Genomic DNA, 21,822 nt, shown 5'->3' on the forward strand with positions numbered 1-21,822 from the left:
CTAAACTGCAACATTATATACCAATAATGTTCTCTCTAAACTGCATCTGTGCACTTCTGATGTTTTTCCTGTGCTGACCAGAAAAAAAAAACATTCAAGTCTCAAAAATATGTGGGAAAGAAGCTGGAGATTTCTTGAATTGCTGCCCATTAAATTGAGCTCTAACATAAATGTGACAGCGACTGTTGGCGATGCTGTGTGGGCTTGTCTAGAAACTCAACTCAACAAAGATGAGTGCAACTTTATGCAAATCAGCAGCAACTTGACAAGGCGGCCGGCTACCAATGGGAGTGAAGTCAGTGGAGATTATGTGATTCATCTCCTCTGGGACAATCAAGTGGAGTAAAGGGATAAGACTGAGAAATGAATGTGACTGTGGGTGATTTCACTGTTAAGTTAAGCGGGGAAAACTATCAGAAATTCAGTTTAATTAACGTTTAATTCATGCATTGATAATCGTTCATCTTGTTAATGATATGATGCATTTTGCTCTGCTGCAGTTTATATACAAACACTTTCCCTTGCATCTTGATATTTTGAGGAAGACAAAATAGAATGACATCTCTCTCTCTCTCTCTTTTTTTTTTAATTGGCACAACATTTCATTTAAAATTTTTAAATCATCTGGCATCCAGCATCAGCAATGCCTGCTATCGACCTGGCAGCTTCCAGTGATAAAATTGCTGTCAGTGTGAGCTGGGCATTAAAACATGCTGTCAGCATCTTAACTAAAACCACATGCAGTGATGAGCCTTGTTGATAAAATGTCTGTTCTGCTTTCAGTAGCACTTGTCTCACAGGTCTGAGCTAATGTCAGTTCGATGTTTGCAATTGAGAATGAATGATTTTCCATTATCCCTGAATAACTCCCATAGTGTGACAAGCTTTTGGCCTCCACAAACAAGTATTTTTTTTATTTATTTTTTATGTTCACAAATGTACTCACAGGTAGATTGAATCTGCACTTTAAAATGTGCTAGAGGCAAATTCCATAACTGCTGGACTATTTTCCATTACTAGCATTTTTGTTGACACACGTAAGACTCTGTGCCTCATCTCTTTCCAATTTGAAGCAGTCGCTATGTGGGTTTACCAAGGGTTTGTGGTTTTTTTTTTGTTTTTTTGTTTTTTTTGACTCAGATGACTGTGTGTATATCACATCTCAGAAGGAGTCTTCTCTTCACAAACACACACACTCTGTCAAGCTTGAAAATTCACCTTATCTTGGTGACTGGGGCTGCATGGAGCCGGAGTTACTCAGTTAATCACATTCACGCTGTCGTCACAACTTGACTGTGCAACATAGACATATTTGCCACTTTCCACTAATCTTAAGAACTCCACATCCAATGTTTTTTATTACTAGATATATTAAATAAATGTGTATACTGTACGTACATAATATTTTTTTAAATACCAAAAACACAAAAAACAGTGTAAATATGTGGCTCCAAAAAAGTAACTTTTTTTTTTTTTTAATCTGCAAATCTTTTTAATTGTCTATGTAATATTTAATTTAGATTTTTAAAAATATACACACATTTTAGACACATTAAACAGCACATCTGTCAGAGCATCCGACGGGGCAAGCCACTTTAAACTTTACTGGTGAACTATATCTTACGTGTGAAGCCCTTAATGTAAGGCATGTCTTATATTTAGGGCAAATTTAATTGTGCACTTTCCGCGCAGCAGTTCACTTTGTGTCCTCCGATTTTTCAGGTGCACTCGTAATATCAAACTACTGAATATTGATATAAACAATATTGCCTCGATAGCTGTCATTTATTTAAAAAAAATATATATCGATGTATCATACAAACACGATATACTGCCCAACCCTGGGCTCTATTGCCTTCATGAACAAAAGGGTGTGTATGTTTGTGAATGTAAACTAAATGAAATTATGGTTAAGATTTAATAGAAGTGCTAATGTAAAGCGCAGTTTACTCAGGCATACTTCCACATTTGTCGTGCCTGAACACAATATTATTTCCTAGTTTCTTTGAATATTATTCATCAAAGATGTGAATTTGTGTGACTGTGTGTCAGCTTGTGTGTTAGTGTAGAGGGCAGTTCCGGACACTCTATCCTGTATTGATCCCTGTCAGGCTCAGGGCTATAAATTCTCTGTTTGTTACAGATAGAGTCGATATGTAATTAGTCTGGGACATAAATGATGGAATCAAGCATTGCGCATGCGATCCATACTGCTGTGATTCGAACGGCCAGGTAATATTAGTTTGTCTGTGTGAAAGAGAGAATTTTTTTTAAATATTATTTATCTTTAATGCAAACTTTTTCCCCCCCACTTTCTTTTTCAAATCTTCCATTGACGTAGATAATGTTCAACATTTAAAAATTAACTTGCATCAATTATATGTCATCTTTTTTCGATCTGTTTACATACTGAATCATGATTGGTGTTATCTTCCTTGCATATATTTAACCATACACATATCACCCAAAAGTTTTTTTTACTCTTCACTCTTACCAAGGCTGCATTTTGTTTTTTAAATAAAATAAAATAAAAACAGCAATATTGTGAAATATTATTACAATTTAAAATAACTGTTTTCTATTTGAATATATTTTAAAATGTAACTTATTTTTGTGATGGCAAAGCTGAATTGTCAGCATCATTAGTCTAGTCTTCAGTGTCACATGATCCTTCAGAAATTATTCTGATATGCTGATTTGGTGCATCCTTGCTGAATAAAATTTCTTATTTAATTTTTAATCTTTTAATTTAATCTTACTGAACTTTAGCACATATTTTAAAAGATGTGCTATATGTTGTGACAATGGCAAAGTGGCTGTGATACATTTCATTTATGCCGAACCAAAAACAAAAAGCTAACTCTACTTAAAACATTTTGATGCCTTGCAAGGACTGGGATTTTTATCAAGAAGTGCTGATTAAGTTAATGTTTCTAATTTGCCGCTATGGTCTCTGTTTTGCACACAGGCAGGAAGTCCGACCTCTGTGAACGCTCCCTACAGCTTCCCCAGGACTTCAGTGACGCCCTCGAACCAGGATATATGCAGGTAGGTTTGCCCTCTCTCAATCCTGAAGCGTCTTTATGCTCCTGCAGTCTGATCATGTACTGAAAGAGAGAAAAAGATCTAGAGAGAGACTGAACTGTCAGAGCATCAGTGGGCAAACATTGCCATCCATCTTGATTCTGCCATTTTGTTTTCTAACTTTCCTCTTGGTTCCTCCCACCTGTCTTTTTGTAATCTTTCTCCATTTGTTCTCTAATGCATGTTGCATGTATCTTTACGTCCGTTTTCTCTCTTCCCATCTCTGTTTCTGCACCTCTCTTTCTGTCCCATCCCTCTCCTCTCCTCTCTAATGCAGTTCTAATGACCTCGCTCAGGACCTGGGCTCACAGAGGCCCTTACAGGCCACTGTAGTGCTGTTGAACTCTAATGGTAAAAGCTCAGCATCTCAGTGTGTCACCATGACCACGCTCTGCCTGGACTCTCCCACTAAACCCAAAAATAGGACCTTGTTTGGCACAGAATGGCTCTCTCTACTCAAACCATCAGTCAACTTGAAACCAGAAGGAGGCAGTCTCAAGTTCTCAAAGTCTCTGAATGATGTGGGACAAAAGATGGACAGCCTATGCAGCGGTCTTCACTTTATAGACCGCACTTGTTCGGACGGGGAGCTGGGAGCGGAGAAGGAACAACTCATGCAAGACGGCCACATCAAAGCCCTCAATGGTCAAGCCAACTCTCCCCCTCTGTTTGCTTCTCAGCCTCCATCCTTCCTCAACAACTACAAATACGTCTCCAACCCAAGGCCTGAGAACTGCCTGGCTCCTCCTGCTCCTCCACATTCAGACTTTCAAAGAAGCTCCAAATTCCTGCGCCTCATCTTTCCGCTCACCCGCTCTTTCACCGCCGGAAGTCTGCAGGCGTCTGAGATGGGAAGCTATGCTTCAAGGCTCCACATCGCCAAGTCATCCAGCGCCATGCTGGACGCCGGTGAGTCTTGCTGTATGGAGGAGATGGGAGACGACGAAGTGTTTGAGGACAATTCGTCTCGGTGGAAGCTGAAGACGGAGGGGTTAGAGGCTCCTCTTTGCTCTCTCGAGGAGGACAGCGACTTGGACCAATGCTCCTCTCCGTTGTCAGACAAAAACGGGCCGCTGTCGCCCTACTCCCTGTCGGGGGACTGCTGCAGGTTGGTGGGGCTTACTCACTCCCGCCCAGCTCCTCTTACCCATGGGCTTCACCTCTAGGGTTATTCGTCCCTCTACAGCCCTCATCTGGATATTTATTTCCTCCCAGTCCCTGTTTATCCTTCCTGCTAGAGCCAGAGTGCTGTGATCGTTTTGCTAATGGCAATCGATGATAAGGCTCGTATATGGGTGGAGTTGTGAGTGTGTTAAAGATCCACAGTGTGGAAGAGGAAGCATCTAGCCTGCTGTGCGGGATACATATTGTCACACAGCACTGTCATGGATAATCCAAGCAGATTTCCTCTGAGAGATCCAATCGATACTTATGGTATTTTCTCGAATGATGAAGTTTAGGTAGAATGGAGATTGAGATCTGATTGCAGTTTTGTTTGTGGCTCTCTGGCTTTGGTATTTGAGGTGAAGTAACTGATTTTTCTCAGTATTCATCTACAGGGCCTCATGGATGCCTCAGGAAACAATTAGCACGCAACTTGTGAAGGAGTAAATGGCTTTGTCGATGACTAACTAAAACAAAAATACCTTAGAAGTCTAAGTACTTAAGAATATGACTTGGTTTTCACAAATACTTTTTGACATCTCAGATTTCAGGAAGTCATTTTCAAGTGAACTCCTCTGTGACTTATATAGAAAAATAATGTAGCTGCGTCAAATTAGTAGGTACTGAATACATTCGTCATGTTGTCATTGTCATGTGATCTACCAGTGTCAGTTGCGTCGCTTCATTACCATTCACAACTCTTCTACTGTGGCTTCATGGGATAGTAAAGTGTTTATCAGATTCACATCTCGTCAGAAGTAGTATGTCATCCTGGTACTTTTCACCAACTGTTTAATAAATACTGTGAATTCAGACATAGTATTCTTTTCACATACTATTTTTCACCTACTTAATAGTAGGGAAGTATGAATGTTTGGATTCAGCCTGTCGTTGTTTGGAAAGTGGCTACATCCAACAAGGTTTTTGAGAAGATGATGTTATGTAAACTAAAGCTAAAGTTATTTCATGCACTTTACTAGACGTCTTATGTTATACCAATTGTGTACATCTTTCTTAAGGGTGAGGTGAGGTTTCTTCCCACATGTATTACCACTCTCACGCGGTGCTGTGAAAACACATGTGCTCTTAAAATAGCTGACATTTAGAGATCAGCCAGCAAGACTTATTGGTTTAAACCCACCAGAGCTTGGAGATCTGCCACAAAGTATGCTCAGGTGTCTTGAGGTGTGACCCATGGCAAGGACACATTTTATGTGGGAGGAACATCCCATGTACTGATGCATTTGTATATTTTAGCAGCATCTGATTTTTTTTAGTTTATGAGGGATCTAGTCATGGAATAATATAGGAATTGTATTAATGTCTGCTCTTTGTTTTGTGTTAAGTTCACATCTGTAGTTATATGTGTATTATTTATAGAGATAGAGATAGATTGGATAGATAGATAGATAGATAGATAGATAGATAGATAGATAGATAGATAGATAGATAGATAGATAGATAGATAGATAGATAGATAGATAGATAGATAGATAGATATTTAAAAATCTAATTCAGTTAATCATTTGCACCCAAAAACATTCAATGAAGTCATGTGACATTTTTCATGTATTAAAATGATTTAGTGATAATATACACCATGTTGAAAATGTATTGATAATATTGGTGCATATAAATGAAAATAATTAATATTTTTTCCCATATGTTAATTTAGTGAAAACTACATGGAAAATGTGAAAAAAAAATTACTTGTATGAAACATTTCAGCCATGTCACTGCAAATACATATGTACCATACATATCAAATATCATAAAAAGGATTAAAAATGGATATAGAATTAATCATATAGGATCATATCTGTCAGTGTATCTACTTTAATACAGTGCTATAGAGAGTGAATGTTTGTCTAATGAAATAATTTCACTATTCCAGAACATCAGGTCAGTGAACTCATGGGCCAAACCTTGTGAAAAGGCCGGATAGAATGTCTTAAATGTGGTAATTGGATTGATTCTTTCTCTACGTGATGGTTTTAATACAATCTGATTTAAATAGGAAGTGAGAGAGTGAAATTAATCTAGCCTTTATAGTAAAAAATAAATAAAATACGAGCGATCATAAACAAAAGGAGCCCATTACAGCGACGTGCCTTCAGCCCTCGTGGAAGTTATTACACACTGTGCTCAGATGGGCTGTAAAGCCACGTAAAAGATGATGGAGATGTGACAGGCTTGGTTTTTCTCTTTGTCTGTGCTGTTTACTAATCGTGTAGAGCCTTGACTGGATCAGGCATTTCTGAAAATAGTTATTATCCTGGTCATTCAGTCTAAAAAAGCCTCCTCTGGACGCTGACACGGAAACAATCTTCCCTCTCATTTGTGCCCACGGCAGCTAGTTAACATTTAGAGGGCCAGTATCGTGAAGGATATGATTGTTACATCCATTACAATGCTAAACCGTGTGCTGTTCCCATAATGTCATTTATTGTATGTTGTTCTGTCAGTAAGTATAAACATCAGGGATTCAATTTATGGTTGTCTATAAATAGTTTTTCCTTGTTCCTCTGGAAAGTACTGCTGCTTGAAATGCTTGGAATGTTTAATGAAATCAGCCAACTCTGTTTTATTTAAAGTGACTTACAGAATTGAAAGTGTGCATTTTATCACGAGAAGCAAACCCATGACACTGACATTGTACTTTGAGATCTGCTAGCACAGAAATGTAGTCCCCCCCCACCCCCCCCACCTAAATATGAGTAAATCTTCTCAAAATATATTCATTTAATTTCCGCAATTTAGTTTCTGTCTCATTATGTCTCAGTTGCAGCTATCATAAATAAGTTGTAGTAGTAGTAGTGTTAATTCAGGTAAAATTATTTTTATTTTTTATTTTATATATTTTTTTCATCTGTCCATTTATCTATCCATGTTTTCTCCAAAATTGTATTGTATTTTTATATATATATATTATATAATTCATAGTGTTGTTAATGCAGGTAAAATAAGTATTTTTTATTAATTAATTAATTTATTAATTTATTTATTTTAATTATTCATAGTGTTATAATTCAGGTCAAATTAATATTTACCTTTATTTATTCTTATTTTATTTTTAATTTATTGATCATCTGTCTGTCTATTTATCTATCCATGTATTCTCCAAAATTGTATTATTTTTATTATTTATTTGACCCTTTATATTAGTATTATATATGGAGTTGGTCATTAAAATATCAGTTGATCTCTATTTTAAAATGATGTCCTTTCGAGATTACCAGTCATGTGTGGTGTCATCTGAAGAGCACCAGTGAGATGTGAACTCATCTGTGATTTACTTTGAACTGCCGCTTGCATCAGCGGAACAATGGCGCTGACATCCTTGAAATATGAATCTTGACATTTGGCACACAATTGTTTGTACATGTTGCTTCCCAGATGACCTCTAAGCTTATTAAACATTGGCTGAGTCAGAAATTAAATTCAAATGCATAAATGCCCATGAGTGATAGAAAAAGCACAGCAGCCCATAGGGAAGAAAAAGACAAATCCAATCTCAATACATCTCATTTGTTTCTCAGCGATGAGATTACATGGAGAATAAATTGAGCCTTCGGCTTAGATCTTGCTCTCCCTCTGAACAGTCTCCACAAATCCAGCCTTCCTTCCACTAACAAACAGCTTTTGCTTTTCCTTTTCCCCCTGCTTATGTGATTTAAAGTTTAACGGTTGTACGCTTCTATAGGTTCTGTTGATGTATTTGTTGAGAATTACTTTCCACGAATCCTTTAGGAAAGAGAAATTTTAGATTTATGTGTACAGTGTACACTGAGTCTTTCATTCCTAGCCACTGACCTCTGTTTTAGTGGTATGTTTATCCTGCAACAGCTTTGGTCCTAGTGTCCACAACATAGTGAGTCAAAGTGTTTTTTCTTTTTTTTTTTTGAGAATTGTTTTATTCAAGACTTGAGAGTCTTCACAAATATTAAAATCAGTTGCAGATGCGTCACAAGACAACCAGTATTATAGGATTCCGGTGTGTGTGTGTGTGGTTGCTCATGTTGCTCTGCAGTGGTTTTAGGAGGATGACCGAGTGTTTCTCCCTCTCTCTCTCTCTCTCTCTCTCTCTCTGTAAATAAACTGCAGGATTTGTCACTGTGAGGGGGATGATGAGAGTCCACTGATAACCCCCTGTCACTGCACTGGGAGTTTGCGGTTTGTCCATCAGGGCTGCCTGCAGCAGTGGATCAAGAGCTCCGACACACGCTGCTGTGAGCTCTGCAAGTATGACTTCATCATGGAGACCAAGCTCAAGCCACTCCGCAAGGTAATGTCACAGACGTATACATATATAGATGCAAAAATATATGGATTGAGCACCTGCTCATACTGCACATACACAACATTACAGACTCTACCAAGTGACAAACATGCTATGAAAAGCTTTTATATGGGGTAACACTTTACAATAAGGTCTCATTAGTTACTCTCAAACCTCCGGGGAATCACCTGTTTAAAAAACAAAAATAGGCCGAACCGAGGAGAGTCAGCTGGGAAAAAGAGAATGCGACAGAGCTTGTGATAAAACAAGAATCAACATTGGGTTGGCTTTTTGAATGGAACCCCCCCCCCCCCCCCATCTCTCTCTCTCTCTCTCTCTCTCTCTCTCTCTCTCTCTCTCTCTCTCTCTCTCTCTCTCTCTCTCTCTCTCTCTCTCTCTCTCTCTCTCTCTCTCTCTCTCTCTCTCTCTCTCTCTCTCTCTCTCTCTCTCTCTCAGAATATCGGTTATAAAAAAAATTGCACCTTTTGACCATATCAGTGTTTCCAGTTACTCAAAACAACAACATAAAATATTGCACTTACATGCAACATGCATACAGTTTTGTTTTTAACTGCTAGAGGAGTTACCTTTATGTTTGTTAACATTAGTTTATTAAAAATAGAACTGTTCATTTTTAGTTCAGATGGATGTACTATATTTTAGATAGATTCAGTTTCAGTTTAGATTCAGAATTCAGTTGAATTCCTTTGGAGAATATGATTGGAACAAAAATAATTTGGAAACTGCAGTCACTGTGTCAGTCTATGAATGATACTGTTGCTGCTTGTGAATCGTAAATAACCTGAAGTTAGGCTAATATAGGTGCTTGATGGAAGAAGTGTTCATTCTGGGTATTAAAAGTGTTATCTATGATCACATTGTTGCATAAAATCAGTAACACCACTCAAGGCCATGTAATGAGCCACAAGAGGCTGTGAGTGACTTTAATTTTTAACACAGGTGTTACAAACCCTATTAGGTCTCGGGGAACTGGGTTGCAGCATTTGACACAATTAATACACTGTACATGTACTGGGAGGCAATCAAGCAACAATAATTGAACTAAGGTATTTTAAGGGTACTCTGCTTTGCGTTATTGTATATGCAGATACAATAGCTGATCAGTGTAGATGAGAAACAACCTGTCCTTTTGAGATGATTGAAAACCAGTTCGTCCATGAAGCCTGCAGGAGGTTTTTATAATTAATTGTTATATTGAATTGTTTTTGAGTGGCATGAACTTTTTCAGCATGAAAAACAGCCACTTCATTGTTCAGTCTTTGTCCACTGTTCCTCTTTTAATTAAATTTCTGATGCTGTGTGTCTCAAATGGGGCCTCTATAGGACACCCTTTGTGTCACCATAGAGATTGTGCTTAAGCAGACATACGAGAGAGAGAGAGAGAGATTCCCAGGTGTCTTCAAGAGACCTCTTGAAGACACAAACCCAGCTGACCATTAACCAGCACACTCTGCTGGTTGGATTCATTTCCCTGTTTGTTTTTTATCACTGACTGTCAATTGACATTTGAGCCATTGTTCTGTTGAATAGATTATGAATGTGGTTATGTTGGCAGGTGTTATTGTTGACAAATGAACACAGGATGTCAACGTCAGCATTCTTCCAGAAGAAATCTCAACTAGAATTAAATGTGAATGATCACAACCATAGACACTGAGGGAGAAACATCCCCCAAGTATTCAGATTAGTCATTTACTGATGTGGGGCTTTTACAATGGTTGATTGTTAAATAAGTACTTTTGGTCCAACTTAATCCTCAGTACTTGGTTAAATCGTTGCTCGTGTCCCATTTAGTTGTTTTTTTCAGAACCTATTATTGGGTCCTCATGTGATACATTTTTCAAAACTGAAATAGCTTAGTTTTAACATAGACGAAATAAGAAATGTTGAACATTCCATCCGTTCTCTGTTTGAAAAACTCCAAGGTATGTCAACATTGTAAACATGCTGTCTGCTCTTTTAATAGAGTCTCCTGTTTTATAACATCATTTTATGAAATGTTTTATGGCTGCGTAAACAAAAACTGACATGCTTATATAACCATACAAAAACTGGCAAGCTTATATAATCATTTGCCATTGACTATAACATGGCCAAAAGTGTGTGCTCAGCAAAGCACCACATCCATATGAGCTTGAAAGCATTTCATTTCAAAACCATAGATGTTACAAGGGAGTTTGTCCTTCCTTTGCTGCTATAATAGTTTCCAGTTTTAAAAACTTTAAATGTTTTTCCACTAGATGTTGAAATAAGTTCGTGGTTGTTTACTCCCATTCAGTTGCAAGAGCATCAGGGAGGGTCACAGTCGATTCTGTTCAAGTTTGGGTTTGTCATGTTTTTTCACACCAGTAAATCATTTCAATGACAGTCACTGAGCTAGTGGCACTTTCCATTCTGCTGAAAATGTTTGTCTAAAGATTGAATGGTGATATGCTTGAGTTTATACACCTAAAATAGCCACATTAACACATTAATTAGGGATAGACATTTTTTCGCCCTCATGTCTTTCCAAGACTTTCCTTCTTCTGACATAGATTGATAGTTTTCTTCATAGATTTCAACATGAGGGTGAGTAAATGATGACACTTTTTTTTTTTTTTTTGGGTGAACTATCCCTTGTAACAGGCTTTTAACGGTGTAATATTTGTATAGGGCTAAACTTAAACTGGTTTAACTAATAGTTCCATTTTTACATTTCATCAGAATTATTGTACTAATCAAGAGAACATACACTTGCATGGTTTATTTTACCTTATGTAGTTTCCTGATGTATTATATTTATCATATAAATGACATACTCTTTACATTATATAAACTGGTTCAAGCATTAGCTTCTGTCAAAAGCTAAACCAGTAAAATTCCTAATTAGGACTTCAGCAATTCCAAAGTATGTTATTAACATTTTTCTATTAAAAACAACAACAAAATGAATTTATTCTGTGGCACGGATGTATTTTTTTTTCAGCAATCACAAACAATACAGTCGAGATTTAGGTTATTACTACAGTTATTATTACAGTTCATCGCTGAGGTTTGCTCACAGATTTAGTCGCTGCAAACAGCTGCATTACACTTCCACTATTGAGCAAAATATTACAGTGATCACTAAAATTTCACAGAGATCTCCAAACAAACAACATGCATGTTTTCCGGTGTTTTAAGGTTATCAGCAGAGAGAATGCGTGCACATGGCTGCCAGGTTGGAAAGATAAAGTAAAGCACTGGACAGAAAATCTATCCACTTAAGAGTAAAGCTTTGTTTGGGGGATTTAAACACTTGACATTTGGCAACCAGACTTGTTAAAAATACAAGATATCACAAATGTCAAATCAAATTGAAACAGGATAAATAACCAGCGGGCAAATATCGCAGACAATTATGCTTAATTGAGAGAACCAGGAATTGTGATCACTTTTAAAATATGATTTATCATGCAGCCCTAACTGTGTAGTATATTTGGCTTTTTAATTGGATTAAATGTGTACTACAGTTTAAATAAACACAAATGAATTGATTATTCTTTGTTAATATAATGCTATTATGGTAAATGTGGAAATTTGGCTCATAGCTTGACATAGAGACCAGAGATCACTCTCACTAACACACATGAAATATTTACTGAGCAGAAAGGCCTGGTCACCGATTTTGTTTGTGCTGCACTGAAGAATATAGACTATTATATTGGGTATAGTCATCAAAGTCCTTCTTTTACAACAACAATTAAAGATTAAATGTGTTTTTAATATGTCTGTCTGCAGTGGGAGAAGCTTCAGATGACCGCCAGCGAGAGGAGGAAGATCATGTGCTCGGTCACTTTTCACGTCATCGCCATCACATGTGTCGTCTGGTCGCTCTACGTCCTCATTGACCGCACGGCAGAGGAGATCAAACTAGGTTAGCCACGACCCACCCTTCACCAGCCAATTAAATACTACTGTACCTCCCACTTCCTCATCCAGCACTGTCTGCCTGCTTCCCCCCTCCGTACCATACAGCTGTCCTTACGTTCCCCCCGGATTGTTCTGTTGCTTATTGAACAATCACATTCCTCTGACTGACAGCTACATCTTGTTCTCAGTGATGCATATCTTGATGTATTCATTACCTATATGCAGATGGTTTATCCGTTCTTTGAGATACGGGTAACTTTATATGGGTGTCTCGTTTTAATTATGTGTGAGCTGGTGCGCTCATAGTCTCATTCTCAGATGGCACATTTACAGCTAGAGCACAATTCTTTTACTGATTGTCTAATACATATAAGGGGCTGTTTACATGACACAGTTTTCAACTAAAAATGGAAAACTTTTTATGCGTTTTGGCCTTTCATTTACACAGCAACAGCGTTTTGGGGGCCTGAAAACGCAAACTCTTGAAAACGGGTTTCAAAGTGCAAGTTTTTGAAAATGATACCGTTATTATCTCTGTGTAAACTACAAAAACATGAATTTGTGAAAACAGTGGCGGCATTCGCATGCGTATTACATTGTCTATAGGTGTGTAGTGTTTCTTTACAAAGTGGCATCGCCAACTACTGGCCTGGCGGCGTAATACAGCGCTTTTAATCGTTTTCACATATCCGTGTGAATGAGGATCGTTTTGACAACGTTGTCATCTGTATGCAAAAAATGCAAAGGAAAAACTTTTCTGTTTTAGTACATTGATGTCATGTACAGTAAGCGTGCCCTCAGACACACAACTGGAAAACTCTAATCTGATTGGCTGATTTTACGAAATTTCCGATTTATATTTTCCCACTCTATAGTATTCTAAGAGCAATACATTAAATACATCTAAATATGCCGTTGGTGAACACTACATGGGTAATGTACACTTTACTATCCAATTAGACCACAGAAAAGTCACAAATAAAGGTAAAAAATGTAAAAACATTCAAGTTTAAGTGCTAAACGTACCAATAAAGTTGTTCTTTGTAGTAATTGTGTACTTGTTTAACAAAACTGGTTTTACGTCGTAGGCTAAAGAACATACGTTAAGGGTCGAAGGACAAAGCCAATATGGTAGATGTAGTTTGTTCAGGTAGAATTTTATACTCTATACCTACACAATAAAAAACGCACTTCTTCAGAAGTTCTAATACAGTGTATACTATTTTAGTAGCGGGTAAAAATGTATAATCTGCTTTGTTTTCTACATTCGTCTTTTATTTTGATACAGTCTCAGATTTAACTGCTGCTAAAGGACCAGACACCAAACCGACATCAAAGACGTATCTGTGATTAAAAGCCGACTGTGGTGTCGTCTGCGTTTGGGCCAAAAAGTTGCGCTTGAACACATTGCACAGACTACAGCTAATGAGCAACTAGCATGTATGTTTTGCGACTGCGTGAGAGGATAAGACTCTTCGTACCAGTAGATGGCAGTAGTCCATATTCTGCATTCTAAAAGAGAAATTAGAAGAGCTAGGACTGCGGATATTTAAAACCGAAACAAAAGTCAACATGTTCAATCAGCCGAAATGCTGCTGATGGGGGTCGTTGTTCCATTATAAAGATAACTATAATGAGATAACTGTATTAGCTTTCACACCAACGGGTAATAATGTTCTCAAGCATTTCAAGTGGCAAACAACATAATTGCTGCACGTACTTCTAAAATACAGATCTTTAAAGTTAGGCTTTCAATGTTTTTATCATTCTCCAACTGGAAAACTTTCTGAAATAGATTACAGATATTGTTTCTCTATGTTATAGTTGTGGCTGGACTTACATATTCTCATAGAATTAGAATGATTGTTAAAACTTTATATTTATAATTGTCATTCTTGATGCGAACTGGCCTTAAGCTACATGGGAGACTAGTACACTAATAATAGAGTAGATTTACTCCCAGGTCATCTCTCAAACTCCACTAAATCGATACCATTAGGGAGCTGTGGAGAGCAGGGACCGGATGTCTTCAGAGAATATGACGGCAATGGATTTTATTTCCATATTGGATTTGAGCTGTGATGCAAGTGTGTGCTTGACTAAAACACGCCAATCCTTTTACCGCACTCTGGGTGAGTTTTGACACTGACCTCGACCCGTACGCTGATGGGTGTCTGACAGCAGGCACTTTACTGATTTGCTCCTAACATTAAGAGCCCATTCACACGTGCCTCATTGTACAAGAACTGTAGCTTCAAAGGGAGATCTTTGATCACTGTTACCATGGTTACACCATTGACTTTCCTTCATCATGCATGGTAAGGCTTGAGCAGAGTCAAGAGGCAGTGCATGCACACACCTGAATGTTTCCACGTGTCATTCCTCATCTCTTTTGCCATTCGTAACCAGCAGTTATCTTAAGATATGATTCCCACCCGCCTGCACCCCTGACCCTCCTCCCCCTATCAGTGGCTTCACCTTTTGCCAATAGTGAAATAGTAACAAACTCTTTTTAACCATGCAGCGGGGAGAATACCAGGTAAACGCTTTTACATTTACCATTCTTTCCTCCTAACTCTTTCCTCTAACTGTAATTATTTCTTTTGAAGGTTTCTCTCTCCCTCTACATCAGCCATCTCTAGCATGAATGCTAGTCGCGGCCTGAATGAAGGCAATAATGCTTCACAGCGAGAACGCGCTCCGAACGCAGTGTGCACGGCTGCCCCATACTGTCAGTTGCGAATATGCTGGACAAAGGCAATTTCAGGCTTGATGGCCACTTATCACAGCCTGACCTATTTTTTTCTTAAATCTATTGTCTGGATATATTCAGGCACAAAGAAATTAAAGAGAAAGCAATTGTACATGACTATGGAGGTAATGCGTGGAACAAAGAGGCGAGCGCTGCATTTGAATGGACTGTGGCGTGTTTTCATCGAATTCGAAACTGACATAAATCTGTATCGATCTGCTCTCCTCTGATATTGCTCAGGCAAATGTGTAGTTGTCAGTGTAATGAATGAGATGGACCAATCAAACCGGTCCTTTGTATATAATTAGGTATATTGTAATATACAAGATATTGATTTTGAAAAGGCCACTTCTATCAATAGAAAAGCAAGCAGGTTTGCAAAAATGCTAAAGACTGTCCCGTAAGTGCGGCACTAACCTAATTTTTTTCCCCTTTGCCTTTGATAATCATGTCAGGTGGACTAAAGCTGCACCCCAGCCTGACTTACGGAGCCTCCGAAAGTAGTACACTATTCCTTGTCCAAGGCCTTGTGCTTGAACAGACCGTAGCATTTAGAGATGTACTGTAGCACATGGCAATTCCCTCACACTTGATCTTTCCTGACATTTCCAAACGCTTAATTCCAGAGAGGAAAGCAACTGTAAACAACTCAAAGGTTGGCGGAATTTATTTCCACTGAAGGTGGACTGAGAAACACCTGAAATGTCTTTGCTCCCGATCTCACTTTCTCAGACATTTCTAATGATTTTGGTAAAATGGTCAAGGGTGAAAATGCTGTAATTGCTTTCTGAATCATAGCCCTGTGTCCATTTCTGGCTCTTTAGAAGCTTGGGTGGGATATCAGGACTCCAGCCGCCTGTCTTTGCATCCCTGCTCCTGTGTTTGCCCCAGTGTTGTGCTTGACGCATATTTTAGATTTTGTGTTGTAATCCAGAATCACTTCATATGCACATAGTTTATACAATATTGCTGTAGGGTAATGTATTACTGCAATCTTGCGTTAGGATTGCTGCATATGGGTCAATGACATGAGGATCTTTTTTTTTGTTTTTTGTCCAGGACAGGTCTTTTAATTTATTCATAAAAATACATAAAAAATGCAATTTATTCATACAACCACCTGAATACACCTCTTCTATGATGGGGATTGTTTTAAAAACATCTTTAAATGTTAAAAAATTTGGGGGGAAATATCAAGATGGAACCTTCTGAAATAATGAAGCAAAAGCCTCATTAAAAGAATGAAAAGAAAATTCTTGAAAAGAAACCTTAAAGTAAAAGAATAGTAGTTTGAAAATAGTATTCATAGGAAAGAAAAAAGTTTCAACAAAACTTCTTATTAATATTTAAAAAAAACTCCTTAGACAACCAAATGTGACAACAAAATTCATGTGGTGTAATTAACATGCAGAAGAAAACAACATAAAACAGGAAATTATATTGTAGGTGTCAAGGTCAGCAAGTTCCTTAAAATATCCGAGAATATTATTTTTTTTATGACAAGGCAAGGTTTAAAAAAATATGGTGATACTCTTAGTGACAAAAAGAATGATATTTGATTAATTCATAATATTTGTAAATATGTAATTTAATATTTATTGAAAACATTTTTAAAATAAGGTTTAAGATGTAAACATTCAAATGTATTATATAGATGGATGGATGGATACTAAAAATAAAATGTAATGTATTCCTGAATTTGTTTTAGTATTACTTTTTTTCTGCATTTATTTTAAACTTACTTATTTTTATGTGTTTTTATTTATTCATAGTATTATATACATTTTTAATTTTTACTTGAGATTATTCAAACATTTATAAGCTTTTTAAAATCACATGAAATCAACATGACAAGCACATTTCTAAGAACTTAAAAACAAATCTTCTTTGTTATCATGGACCCTCTTATTTGTCATTGACCCTTATGTTTGATCCTTGTAATGTAAACAGTTATTCATGTCACAGTGGAAAATAAGCATTGTAATGTGTGTGACATACTTACAGCGATTTACTCCCTTTCGTTTATCGAACAGGACTATTGGAATGGCCTTTTTGGACCAAGCTGGTGGTGGTGGCCATAGGCTTCACCGGCGGACTGGTGTTCATGTACGTGCAATGCAAGGTCTACATCCAGTTGTGGAAGAGACTCAAGGCCTACAACAGAGTAATATATGTGCAGAACCGCCCAGAGACCTGTAAAAAGAATGTTTTTGATAAGCCCTCTCTTCTGGAGCCCAACTTGGAGAATAAAGAGGCGCTCGGGCCGGCGCAGTCGGACACAAACTCTTCCCAGTACACAGAGACAGAGGACTACAGTATGGAGATCCTGCACGTGTGATCGCTCTTGGCCCACATATACCCTCCCCAACCCCCCTAGAGGACCGGCTGGGGCGTCGCATGCTCCGGGACACGTGGATGCCACACAGCACTGGGCTAGAGGACTGAGACATGGACTTGTTTTGTCGTTTAGATGTTATTTTCTCTTCGTTCGTTCGTCCGATCTGTTCCTGTAAGTTGTTGGCTAACCATAATGAATCAGTGTGCGCTAGATCTCGGATCATTCCAACCACTGCCATTGTACTGCTGTCGTACAAGAGTTGAAATCCACCGTTCGAGCTGTGTATGTGTGGACGTGTCTCCGCTGGTTCTGATGGAGTCGATGCATATGAGCACTTTTTATTTCCCTGTCCTAAAGACCCCTGTTTTAATAATATATTCAGTTACTTTCTACCTGGATAAGACATTAAAACAAACTTGAAGTTTTGTGGGCGACATCTCACATTTTATAGGTGCATTTGTATCTCCACAGACCCCCTCGGATGGAACAAAAAAAAAAAGGAATATGAAGGAGCAATGAGGGAACATTTATGTACTGTTATGTATCTTCTTTAGAAAACCATTTCAACATTCTGAATTTAGTCATTGTGAAATTGACACGACATAGGCTTTATTTTATATCAGCTGATAACTAAATAATCTGGATCATCTAATTACGATATTTATCCGATCAAGGGCTAGATTTACTAAAGCGCGATGCTACGGTTCTTAGCATGTGCAGAAATGATACCATACGGTGACTAGTCACGGGCTATGCTGCTGTTTTTTGCATTTGCTGAAGACTTGAGTACATTAGTGAAAGACTTTAGTAAATCAGGCCTTAAAGTGTATGTTGCGAATGTAAAGAATTCAAATTTCTCCACTGTAGCATCTTGAATCATGAAAGAGATTTACCTTCATTAGGAATTTGACCGGCGGGAAACTTGGAAGTTAAATAAATCCAAGTTTTCCGATTTATTTCATTTCTCTTTTCTTTCACGTAATGGATTCTCACAGATCTGCCCGCTTCTGGCATTCCTGCACTTCTTCGGAGTTTATTTTTAACTATAACTTGAATAACAGAAATGGTGTTTTAGCAATGATGACATGAACCACTTAGCAGGACTATTAAAACGTTCTGCTCGTTTTGGTTTTAAAAACAATCATAGCAAATTTCCCATAGGTGTAATTTCAGGTTATATTTATTCTGAATATTGTATAGCTTTTCAATGGCTTTAAATGTTGGAAAATAGCCATGTTAGTTTTGGCCTTCATTCTAACATAACGCTTTTTTTAGCGACCTGAACACACGACTTTGATTGACTTCCCTGGCAGTGATCATGTACATGGGCTGTGCTTCTTATAAACTCTATTGGGAATTAATAATTTCATGATCTTATATGTTCACAAGGTATAGGATACTTCTGCCATCTAGAGCTACTGCACAGACAATGCACATTCAAATTTCTTTTGACTGGCTTTGTGCCGTTTGACCAATAAAATATGCTCAATGTTCACAGTGCTAATTGCATAGCTTTTGTATTCCTTATCAAGTCTATCTTTTTGTGAAGCTCATCTTCTTAAGTTGGGTCTGTCTGTGTGCGACCAAGCATAATCTCACATATGCACTACAACAATGAATTAATGCAACCCTGTTGGAGATATGTGAAAACACATGGAATTAAACTACTGTCGTTGGGCTCGGCACTTAACTGGTTCGCCAGGCCTCATGTAAATCCTTACCATCTCGAATTAAATCCCGATAGCTGCAGAGATATTTCACATTTTCTCAAGATTCAGTGAAAACAAGTTTTGTTTCTTTGTTAGGACATTTGTAAAACAATGGGAGCTGGCTCCTTCTACTAGCTAGTGGTGGAAACACCTTAATAGATACACATTTTCCCAAAATCTCTTTTTAGCATTGCACTGCATCATATTTTGATGGACGTGTTTTAAAGCGCAATCATTTTTCGTTTTGTTTCATGGTTCATCATAGAAGTGTTCAGTGCGTCAAACTGCAGTGCATTACTACTGAATTGGCTTGAACATGAAAAACATGACTGTTTCTTGCATCTCCTTGTAGTTTTTCTCTAGTAGTAAATAGTTTCTCTAAGCATTTTTGAGGATTTAAAAAAAAAAAAAAAAAAAAAAATTCAACCAAATAAAGGAAATGTAGAATTTTTCACCAGCCTTGTGTTGTATAAGATGTTTTTTTTTTTTTTTTTTAATGACTGTAATAACAGTGATTAAAGGTCTGAAAACTGCCTGGATATGTTAAATTATTTCCCATAGGAAAAGTCAATGAAATTCTCAGTTGGTCATTTATATGTGTCGTCAAGGCCTTTTATAAACACTGTGTCAAATAGATAACATCAGTGGATTTGATCAATTTCACTTAGTGTCTTTCTCAGTGGATAAATACTGGTTTTGTGAAACTGAAAAGGCTGTAATTTACATGTATAGTTTTGTATTTTATGTATGTTTCTCTTTTTTCTCCTCAGTATTACCACCTTTATCCGGATGATTTTAGTTCCTTCGCTGAGATATGAGTGACTACATTTGTGCTGTGTTTTTAAGGGAGACTGAGTGGAGCAATAAAAGAAATCTTAAAGTAGCCAGTGTCGAACTACAGTTTATTTGTCACCGACTCGTGAGTTTTGTTTTCTCTGCTGTGAGATCTCAAGTTCTTACCTAATTTTAGAATTACACTGACATGCTAATTTAAGTTAATTGTCATAACAGGGCCAAAGTCTTGTTTTTTAACCAGCAATTGAATATGAAGCATTAAATTATCTTTCACTGTGCATGAGTCATATACAGAAAGAAACAGAACTTATTGAGTGGATATAAGCCCAGGGATCATAAGGTTCAATTAGCTTACATATATAATCCTATTAGCTCCATGTCTTTGTCTTTAGCTCCCCCTTTGACAGGACACCGGAAACTGTAAATTTAAGTCACATACACAATGACTAAGACATTTACATATAAAGTTTGGTGTGAAATATCTATCTAAACATAATGTGCCTTACCGTGCACATGAAAATAAAATTCAATTCATAAAATGGCCACTGAAAACTGACTTTTACATCCAACCTCTCCAGCATTGATCTAAAAGCATCTGGACTCTAATATCATTATTATACACTCAAAATAAAATATGTATGCCTATGTCTGAATTGCATATCATATTTGCACTTATTTATATTACACGTTTTTAACAAACTAATAAACTATTTATGTGATGCATATTAGTCAGTCATACATTCTGCACTCAAAAAAAAAAGAAAAATCATGGCATGCTTTATTATTAACTATAAATCTTTTTGATTTTATTTAAATAATCATATTTTCAAAATGAATTTATTCAAAAGTGCTTAGAATCGGTGTAAATCTCTTACAAAAAGATTCAGTATGAATTGTTAGCTGTGAAACAAGCCATATTAAATTAGATAAAATGTATGAGATTGAACGAAATATTGTTGATCATAAATATAAACCTGGTTACTGTGTATATGAAACACATTCAGTTTATTAGTACTATTAACGAAGTATCTTACCTGCTTCTTACATGTTAAATTTATGTATTACTGACAAATATCCATCACGTTAAGTTTATTAGCTTGTTAGTTCGGTTAAAACTCTAAATCGATGGAGATTTTTCATATGCATTTCAAACACTTGAATGTTGGAGTGTATATTTTTTGTGTACCTTTATTGTATCAGGTTAGTCTCTAAAGATTGAAGTCGACATGAAACGGCTTCTCAAACAAGAAAAAATGTAGGGTGGGATTTGATTGTGTCCATCGGGAATTGATTGAATGATTGTGGTTTGCTTTTGCTGTGATGTCATGTGAGTGACAGGTTGTCACACTTCATCAGAGAAGAGAAGAGATGTCATTGCATGAAGGAGGGGAAATTATTTTGATTAAAGATTACGGAGGCACATGAATAAAAAAAAAAAAAAAAAAAAAATTTGATTTCATGGTGACTTTAAGATCTCTTTTTTTGAGAAAGAATGGCCAAAATGGGAATAACCACTAGAACACAAAATATATTATCAGGACAGTGGCTTTAATACACATTTGATTGATTTGATTGATTGTGTTACATGTTACAAGATATGAAGGCAATAAGCCGATTAGAGCCTAATGAAGGTGTACCGTTAATATTTTTTTTATCTATCTTCATGTAAACTGTGGAGGACGCTTTCGTCAGAAGCACATGCTGTCATGCGTTGTACTTCTCTAATTGATGCGTTTGACCTCAGCTCAAGAGGACACAGCAGAAACGGCAGCTCTCAAGGTCATAGCAG

General features: G+C 37.1%; 1 protein-coding gene across 8 annotated transcripts in view; it reads left to right on the forward strand.

Annotated features, from left to right (window-relative positions):
• marchf8 (membrane-associated ring finger (C3HC4) 8) overlaps positions 1-20,120 on the forward strand; it is a 97,727-nt gene extending 77,607 nt beyond the window's left edge. For 7 of the 8 annotated variants that reach the window (XM_079854800.1, XM_079854803.1, XM_079854804.1 and 4 more), the window contains 4 exons: positions 2,969-3,048; positions 8,353-8,533; positions 12,308-12,443; positions 17,225-20,120. In XM_079854800.1, coding sequence (XP_079710926.1) covers positions 2,969-3,048; positions 8,353-8,533; positions 12,308-12,443; positions 17,225-17,529 — 702 coding nt within the window. In that variant the 3' untranslated portion in view covers positions 17,530-20,120. Of the gene's footprint in view, positions 1-2,968; positions 3,049-3,361; positions 4,193-8,352; positions 8,534-12,307; positions 12,444-15,646; positions 15,692-17,224 lie in introns of all 8 variants that reach the window. The other variant, XM_079854807.1, reaches the window with a different exon arrangement.
• Positions 20,121-21,822: the final 1,702 nt, after the last annotated feature.

This window comes from Squalius cephalus, assembly GCF_949319135.1.
Source record: "Squalius cephalus genome assembly, chromosome: 21".
In the NCBI taxonomy this organism is placed as follows: Eukaryota; Metazoa; Chordata; class Actinopteri; order Cypriniformes; family Leuciscidae; genus Squalius; species Squalius cephalus.